A 9,397-nucleotide genomic window follows, 5' to 3' on the forward strand; every position below is an offset into this window, starting at 1 on the left:
GCCTTTGTCCTAAACTTTAGAACATTGACAGTTTTTGGATGAGGCCGATCTGCATTTGCTGGAATTGCTCTGTCGAGCACTCTGTTTTCGTAGGGGCCGCTGCAACCTTCCGGGGAATTGGCATGGCCTGCCTGGTGATCCTCCTGCTCTTTGCCCTGATCCAGTGGCTGGCGGTGCCAGAGGAGGAAGAAGGTAAATATGTCCATTATTCCTTAATGATTCTAAAGGTCGAAGCCACAGGGAGTTCTACACATACCCCTCAGAAACCCAGAGTTGGTAACAGAGGGTATGACAGACCCGCTTGGCCCGATTTTCTTGGTGGTGTATTGATGAACTCATCTGTACCATTGCTGGAGAGAGCCCACTTACTGTGTTGGATAAAATACAGCTCATTTTAAGTAGCTTGGGGTTTTTTTGTTTTTGTTTTGTTTTATGATGCAAGGGACTGGGGAAGTATTGCTTTTAAACTTCTCTTGTATTCCAAAGTGATTTAAAATTTAAGTCAAATACATATAAGGCTATACAGAAATTTTACTACAAGGAATAGGGAGTGGTAATAATCTCTGTGCTTTTACCTTCATTGAAAAAAGTGTCTAAAGCTTCAGTTTGAAGTTTTCCCTCAACAAGGCATGGCCTTCATTAAAACTGTTAGATACAAAGAAGGTTATATCAAATATAATGTGTAGATGAGAACAAGTTTTCAACTTTTTTTTTGAATCAACTTTTTTTATGAAGACAGCCAACCAGTAGAAAGGAAACATTCTTATTCAGCTCTTGGGTCTTAGAAGAGGTTCATCTTCTTTGGTGTCTTGTCCTTTGAGAGCATTCGCCTTAAATACCCGAAGTTCTTGTGTTAAGAGAAAAACTAGCTTGTTCCAAAACCCCAGAGACAGATTTTAATGGCAATGAGTTACACAGAAAGAAAGACGAGTGGCTGGCCCAGTGGCATAGTAGTTAGGTTCGTGTGCGCTGCTTTGGCAGCCTGGGGTTCGCAGGTTTGGGTCCCTGGCAAGGACCTACACACTGCTCATCAAGCCATGCTGTGGTGGCATCCCACATAGAAGAAGTAGAATGACTTATGACTAGGATATACAACTATGTACTGGGGCTTTGAGGGAAAAAAATAAAAGAAGAAGAAGATTGGCAACAGATGTTAGCTCAGGGACAGTCTTCCTCACAAAAAAAAAAAAGAAAGACAAATACTGATTTTTTTCTCACTCTTGTTGTTGTATAACCCTAACTGGATCATCTCTCTCACACAGCCTTGGTCCATGTCTTCAGCAAAAGGCCAGTAAAAACAGTTATCATGGGGCTTGTCCCGTTTTGATGCTTATCTTTAAGATCTCAATCCTGCAATTGGGTTTAAGGAAACATTCCCTATCACCCATGCCCTAGAGATGTTATATCTAAATTAAATGAACACCACATTTCATAAATAAATGTAAGTTAATGTCCATTAGGCCCTATAAGGAGACCCTGGAAGATAAGCATCACATTCATTTGCTCAGTACTTGTACCAAGTAAAGAAGCCCTGATACATAGCAATTTATTAACCTTGCCAAGCACACTCGAATGGGCTTATGGGATTGTTCACTTATTTATTTATTTTTATGTTTGTTTAAATATGTAGAAAACTGTAAAAAATAATTTAACATGACTTTCTCTCCAGACAAGACAATGTTGGCAGAAAGGATTCCTGTTCCATCAAGTCCCGTTCCCATAGCAACCATCGACTTGGTACAGCAACAGACGGAAGATGTCATGCCACGCATTGAGCCCAGACTTCCGCCCAAGAAAACCAAGCACCAGGAAGAACAGGAGGATGTGAACAAGCCAGCCTGGGGGGTCAGCTCCTCTCCCTGGGTGACCTTTGTCTACGCTCTTTACCAAATTAAAGAGATGATGCAGCTAACAAGAGACAACCGGGCTTCTGAGATACAGCCTTTACAGGTAAGGTTCCTCTGCTGGCTACTGTAAGTGGACTCGGTTGTGTTAGTTATTCCCTTATTCATTCAACAAGATTTATGGAGGGTCTGGTGGGGGAAATAGACGTGCAGACAAATAATTTCAGTATTCTGGAACAAGTGTGTTAGAGAGGTGTATACCAGGTCCCAGAGGGGAAACTCCACCTGCGGAGTTCAGGAACGCTTCACAGACAAGATGGTACTTCTTGAAAGAAAAAACAAATAAGTCCATTCTGATTTTGTATATTTCTTTAAAGTTTCCATGTTGATGGATTCTAGTTGCAGTGAGGATATGTGTGGTTCTTGCCTTGGGGGACCGTATATATGAATCTCTGTAATTCTAAAATCCTAGTGGGGACATTTTGTATATTAGGACTTCAATAACCATCTGACGAGTTAATGTATTGACTGAGCCACTGTACAGGTTTGACAGGACACCTAACTCAGTGGAAGCGTGGTTTTGCTGATGGCTTCACCTGAAAAATGACAAATGTGAATTTTCTTGTCCCTAGAGGTGTGGTCTCTCCTGAGTAAAGTCAAATCATGTTGATAAAACACTGTAGGTAATTGTAACTACAGCTGTGTACACTGCCTTTGGAAAATGAGTGTGTGACTTCTATGAACGATTTGGCCAAAGTAACGAGCCCACTTCCCTGTGTTTATAGTATCATTCCCTTTTACTTGATGAGTCATGTCAGCTATGTAGCTAGAGTAGCTTCAGAGGACACATTAAAAAAAAAAATAAAGGGAAAGACTTAAAGAGTAATTTGGGTAATGTCCGTTTTAGAAAATTTGAACTACCTTAATTAAATTTATCATGACTTTGTAGACTAATGCATAATATTTCTATCGTTTAAACCAAATCTGATTCTTCAGTGGTAACCATAATGCATCCCAGTCCATGCATGATCCTGTTTATTTATCAGGATATAAACTCACAGGACTCCTCTGCTCATCAGGAAGGAGCATATTGGTGTGGGAGGAGTGTATAAAGGACTTGAAGCGGGAGAAAGGAGGTCGTCTGCTTGAGGAGCAGTGTTTTCGTGACTTTGGGTACTCATCCTCATTTTCACAGAGGCCTATCAGGCTTAAGTAGCATTGAATTTTCTTTCTGATATAAGATTAATCAAAACTGGTTGGTATGCCTTAGTTATTCTTATGAAGAAGTCATTATACTAAGATTTTTTTTTACATTTTAGGATCAGTTACAGAAATAAAAGCATTTTTTTCAGGCTCAGCTATTTGAAGTGATAGGTGCTAATTCAGAGGAAGATTCATTAAAAAAAACAACAATACATTTACTGATTGGTAAAAATCAGGAATGTGGCCTGGAATGTGGCCAGGTGGCATTTGACAAGACATGCTGGGGGGTGTGCTGGAGTGAGTGTGCACTCAAGGCCTTACGGTTGGTTACGGAAGTGCTTGTGTATGTTCCCTTTTTTACATGGATGTTCTGTCTTATTTAACTTTTAGTGTATACTTTGAGTCCCAAATACACATCAGGACATTCTTTTCCCGGCCCTATCTCTGAGGCTGAGGATGCCTTCCTTACTGCTGTTGGACAAGGTGCTTTCTAGCTCTTGAATCCTATGGCCTCAGCAAGTGGCTCGACTCTCAGTTCTGTGCTGCTTGCCCAGTGACTTGCCACATGGCTGGTGGGAGCTCCGTAAATATTTGTGAATGTAAATTGTTTTCCTGGTAGTAACAGGCATTTTGGTAGTAATGTTCCTTTATCCACAAGATACGTCTGCTTATAGTGTTTGTGTTTTTCATGCGGCTTTGGCAGTTGCACATAGGAAAAGAGATGAAAGGTAAGATTTTCTATCCTTACTCCTCTCTTCCTTGTTCCCTGAAATGGTCACTTCAGGAATGATTGCCCCATGTTTTCTGTATCTTACTTGAAAGCATATAAAAGAGTTGGGTTTATTTGCTAGCACTGACCATGGGGCATCTCCTGTTTTATCCTTCCAGGGGACCAGTGAGAATCGGGAAAATTCTCCAGCTGGAGCCCAGCCTGTCCCATGTGAGACTCACTCTGACCCATCTAGAAACCAGCCATCCCTTCAAGCAGCAGCATCTCAGACGCAGAGCAACCCCGCTCACCCTAGCGTGGACCAGCGCCCAGAGGAGAGGGAAGACCAGCAGGCTCAGCCTGCCGCAGGAGGACACTGAGGGGTCTTGCTCATCTCACACCCTGCATGGAACTGGGCTTCTCTGCCAGGACAGAGGGAGAGGTGCCCGAACCTAGGACACGCCTCGCCTTGAGGAGCATAGCACCACATACGCTTCTAAATACCTGAACTCATTAACATGGAAACACACACACACAGGAGCTACAGTACATGTTGGCAGAAACAGGTAAACTTCCGTGACCCGCTGGACTCAGAGGGAGCTGGAGTTGAGCACGGATTCTTTGGTTGGTTAGGGTAAGGACTGCAGGACTTCTCTGCCAGGGCAGTAAGACTTGAAACCAGCAGTTACACTAAGTAGGTGGAGGGGAAGAAGTGCTTCAAGGTGAATGCTGATGTAATTTCCCTCTTCTGATGCTTTATTCTAATTATTTGGTTCTTAATGCAAACTGAGAAGAAACAGAATACATCTATAATTTTGTTTCTCTTGAAGAGAGCCATTTAAAAAATTATAAAACAGGTTTAAAAATTAACCAGATAAAAGTTAGTAGCATATATGCTTTTGTTTAAAAAAAAAGGAAAATATTTCATCAGAAACTTGGCATATCTCTAGCAAGTATATTTTTCTATGTGGATGGTATAGAATGAAAATAGTCAGTTCTTTGGGCAGCAAAAGCTGTCGTTGACTACTGCAAGCTAAGCTGAGCTTTAAAATGCCTTTTGTTTTAAATGGGCTTTAAGACCAGAGGAGAGAATATTTCAAATCAACCAACCAACTCAGTATCCTGTGGCTTGATAGAGAAGGGTGTACTAAATATATTGATACTGTAAATAGCCTCTATCACTATTTACAATTTTATAGTGATTTGGGCTCCAATTAGCTGATGGAGTAAAACAAACAAAAAATCAATGAGTTCCTAAGGGTTTCCTTAATTAAGCAGTACTATTTACAAACAACAGTATAAGATTTAAGTGCCTGGGGTGGGGATACGATTTTTTAAAATTACATAATGGGTCAGTTTTTGTTTTGTTTTTGGTGAGGGGAAAAGGTGGGGATTAAGAAACCAGGAATGGAAAGGACAGGAATAAGAAGGAACTATACTTTCCAATGAGTAAAGAAACAGATCTCAGTATATCCTTTCCCCTGAAGACACGGTCAGACACTGGACAGCTCAGATAGGGTGTGCCACTGTAAATATTACAGCTCCAGTCAGAATAATGGTGGGGTGAACCACACAAAGCTGGCTGCTAAAAATGAAAGCTGAGGTTGGTAGGAAGCCTTGGGGAGGGCTTGGAAAAGGGAACACCGCTTTAGCTGAATGAGGTCAAGGACAGCACGTACAACAGCTGTGGATGAGCAAAGGCGAGAGGAAAGAGAAGAACAGAGCTAAAAATGAGCAACCCACCTTACCCTCTGACCCTGCCTAGACAGGATCAGTTGTAAAGTGAGGGCTTCTCCATGACGCCACACTTCTGCCCAAAAGTGCATCTGGGAGAAGAAGTTCTGCACTTGGACGTTTTGCTTCACCACAAAACACAGCTTAAAAATAAAATAACAGGAAGAAATAGAATTACGCAAATAGTTATTTTTGCACTTGAACTGAAACGTACTGTACTGTAACTTATCATGACTCATTTTAAGTGACCTTTAAAATCAGATGTATTTATTATGCTTATGTAATTATAGAAATAAAGAAATGGGTGACGGGCTGAACCTCATCTATGAATGTACAGTATGTGGATTTGTGAAACTGACTGTAGAAAGTCAAAAACTTACACTGTATCTTGTGTTTACAGCTCTGATTTATTCCTTTGAAAAGCCTGCTGTTTTGGAAATGCACAGTTGACATGTTGAAATAAAAATAAATACCATTTTTAAATATTTCTTAAATGATAAAGATGTGACCAAACAAATAAAAGTCCTTCACTCTGTAATGAATGAGACCAAGTTCAACAGGCCTTTGTTAGGAAATATCTACCGTGAGATCTGTTTCAATAATGCAGTAATTTCCAGCCTTTTAAAGTGGGCAGCTTCTTGGTTTTGTGGACTTTGTGACTTTTTCTTCCTGTCCTCAAAGTGCCATATGCCATTTATAAAATATTAAAGTCAATTCAAATTAAATTTTGATTTGAGAATTTTATAACCCTGCTTGTAATTCCTGGAAAGACCCAGGGTGAAAAGCCAGGCTGGTAATCACTGCCTTAGTGACTGACTTCATACTCTTTCCCCTGTGACTGTAGAAAAAGTGAGTTCCTCCAGAGTGCACAGCTTGTGTGGATCCAAAGAGGCTCGTTGCTCATTATTAAACCACTACTCAAAGCCTTAAGTAGAATAATAGATGATCATCTATCTCCACCAGCCAGTAAACCACAGGAAAAGCCTAAGGAATTCATAGGAAGAACAATGCCGCTTTCCTGGCTTATTAGTCCTCCGTGGGCCACATGAAGCGGATAGTTGGCTAAGCGCTGCCCTCTGATTTTCGGTTCCTCCTCTGGCTGGGATGGTGGCTGCTGGTGGGGCTGGGACCATTCCTTAAGCAGTATCTCTTGAAGCCAACCTGGAATTAGCAGTGAATCCCAGAAAAGGGAACCACATCCATAGTTCCTGGGTACTTGTATGCTGATGAGATTATCATTTTGTCCTTACAACCCAGTGTGGTACATGTCACTGTCCCTGTTTTATTTTTCTTAAAGCTTCAGTCCGTGGCCATGTATCCTAGTTTTATGTGAGCTGCTGCCACAGTATGACAACTGACAGACAGGTGGTGTGGTTCCAAGACCGGAAACGAACCCATGCCGCGGCAGTGAGAGCACCGACTCTTAACCACTAGACCACCAGGGCCGGTTCACCTATTTTAAATAGGATTCTAGAGCTAACAGAGCTTACATTATGGGACCAAGGAAACAAAGCCAGGATTCAAGCTCAAACCTGCCTGATGCCAAAGCCCAGGTCCACCCAGCACCTTACTGCACCCCAGGAGGTGGGGAAGCCTCCTTGCTTCTGTTGTGGTAGAACAAGCCAGAAAGCAGCCCTGGCCTGAACCCTTACCTTGTGTACCCGATACACATATGCGTGTGGTTGTATTTCCATTTGGATTTCTAGATATCCCCAAATACCTAGAAATCCAGCACCTACAAACTCCTGATGCTTTGTTAGTTGTAAGGCCAGGCTCCTTACACTCTGGAGGTGACCTGGATGGTTTGGCAGCCCCGCAGAGAAAACTCCGAGGTTGGCCGGGATGCTGAGGACCAGTGCCACGGGAATCATGAAGGGCAGGCAGACACCCCACTGCTCGGCGTCCCGAGGCAATGGCATTGTACAGTGGCACTCTCTGGTATGGTGGCCATAAGCCACAGGCAGCTCTTAAGTACAGGCAGTGTGGCTAGCGCATCTGAGGAATTAGGTTTCTCGTTTTATTGAAATAGCCACATGTGGCTCATGGTGCCCAGACTGGACAGTGCAGGTACAGAGGAAGAGCTCACCTGTGGGACATCTCTGGGCCTTTTCCTCATCTTCAGCATGAAGGGCTAGACCGACCCTAAAGTTACGTTATTCTGAAAATACAAGACTAAACAAACATACAAAAATTTTTACACTGAGAAGGTGAGGGCCGGCTGTGACAGAGCCGTCAGGGAGTAAAGCACTGGCCAGCAGATCCACTCAGAAGACAGATCTGCGAGGGGTCAGATTGTAATAGCATGCTGCTCAGTGGACGGAAAGCACAAAGGGAGCTGGCTATATAATTCTCGTGTTAAAGTAATCAGGCCAAAAAGTCTCACGCAAACATCCCCCAGGAGGGCCGGCCTTGCTGATGTGATGATACCCAGTCTGCTGGCAAAGACCACCCCTTCCTTTATGCGGCCTGCCAACTTTTCCTCTGTGACTGCTGTTTTCTAATCTTGTTGTTGACCGACCTCCGCACGCCCCTCTAGTGGGCATGTTCTTTATTCAGATATGTTAAAATCTTTGGTCTTTCTCTGGCTTAGGAGTCTAGTGTCTTTTTAAGAAAACTTTGTGTACTTTTGCTGTGATCCCTGAGTGTGCTGCCTTAATAGGTCACCAGAGATTTGGGATGATTGCATATTTACCAGGATAAATCTTGGAAATGCATTCAGTGGGATAGCTGCTTTCATTTGTTGTTTTAGTAATTTAGGGGATCTGTTTGCTTTTTAGATTTGGCCCATTTTCCAAAAAGGCAGTGATCAAGAAGAGAAAGAGGAGGAGTACCAGCATTACTGGAAACAATCAGGTGTTGTAGAGGCACTTTCTATGCCTCTTCCTTTGAATCTCCCAACACCCTAGTATGTTTTAGTAGTATTTCGATTTTATAGCTGGGGAAAGACTCAGAGAAGGTTGCTGGAGGACATATATGGCTCAAGTGATAGAATCAGGATTTGAGCCCCAGTGTATCTGCTTCCAGGACCCTCGTTCTTTCTACTCCCCTTATTGCCATCTTAAAAAAAAAAAGTTAGTCAAGGAAATGGCCCCATGGCTAAATCACTCGAGATGAGGATGTCTTCTGATCTTGTGCAAATGCCAATCACAGGTGCCTTGAGGCGATGTGTGGCATAGACAATGGTTCACAGATGTACAGTGCAGTGACCAAAATCAGATTCTGAATAAGGCCAAGAGTCACACCACATGGTTAACTCATCAATGTCATGCCACTCAGTGGGGTCTCTTGGAAGGCAGCTTGCTCCTGGGGTCACCTAAAAATACTCTTGTCTTCCTGCAGGCTTCTTCAAAATGCCACATCCATTATGTTACCTATGCAAAAGATCTTTCAGTTGGACAAAAAAAGCTGATTTAAAAAACTGTACTTCTCTAACTCTGGGGAATAATCATATAGAATATAAAATCTTTTCTTGACATAATTTCAGAGGTCTTAATTCATCCACGCTTATTGATGTAACCTATCATCCATTCCAAACCTGTTAAAATCTAAAACTTCTTAAATTTCTAGATTTAAAAAAAAGTCATAAATTCAAATATTGTCCTAAATGTCAGATGGACACCCCCCCCCCAATAACTCAGCCCTAAGTATTATTGGCAAACTATACAACTAATTCACAAAGCATTTTTTGTGATACGTAAAATGTGTTTTAAAACCTTTTAAAAATAGCATTTGAATGATACAATTGTTTAAGCATGGCCACCTACGCCTCATGTCACCCACACATTTTGGTGTCAAATAGTCCAACTTGCTAACAACAGTCAGCTTTTGTGAGGCACACAGGGTAAGCAATACCACAACAAAGGGTCCTGTTATGCTCCATAATGGCACACCTATGGCAGTGCGAAGC

At 42.2% G+C, this 9,397-nt stretch overlaps 1 protein-coding gene across 8 annotated transcripts in view; it reads left to right on the top strand.

The window, feature by feature from the left end:
- Nucleotides 1-6,215, top strand: part of MFSD6 (major facilitator superfamily domain containing 6) — a 72,212-nt gene extending 65,997 nt beyond the window's left edge. For 4 of the 8 annotated variants that reach the window (XM_070580446.1, XM_070580445.1, XM_070580447.1 and 1 more), the window contains exons 5-8: nt 94-192; nt 1,670-1,950; nt 3,751-3,775; nt 3,936-6,215. In XM_070580446.1, the coding sequence (XP_070436547.1) occupies nt 94-192; nt 1,670-1,950; nt 3,751-3,775; nt 3,936-3,946 (416 nt within the window). In that variant the 3' untranslated portion in view covers nt 3,947-6,215. The remainder of the gene's footprint in view (nt 1-93; nt 193-1,669; nt 1,951-3,750; nt 3,776-3,935) is intronic. The other 4 variants (XM_008516528.2, XM_070580443.1, XM_008516529.2 and 1 more) reach the window with 1 other exon arrangement.
- The last annotated feature ends 3,182 nt before the right edge of the window (nt 6,216-9,397 follow it).

Source organism: Equus przewalskii, chromosome 17, assembly GCF_037783145.1.
Source record: "Equus przewalskii isolate Varuska chromosome 17, EquPr2, whole genome shotgun sequence".
Classification (NCBI taxonomy): domain Eukaryota; kingdom Metazoa; phylum Chordata; class Mammalia; order Perissodactyla; family Equidae; genus Equus; species Equus przewalskii.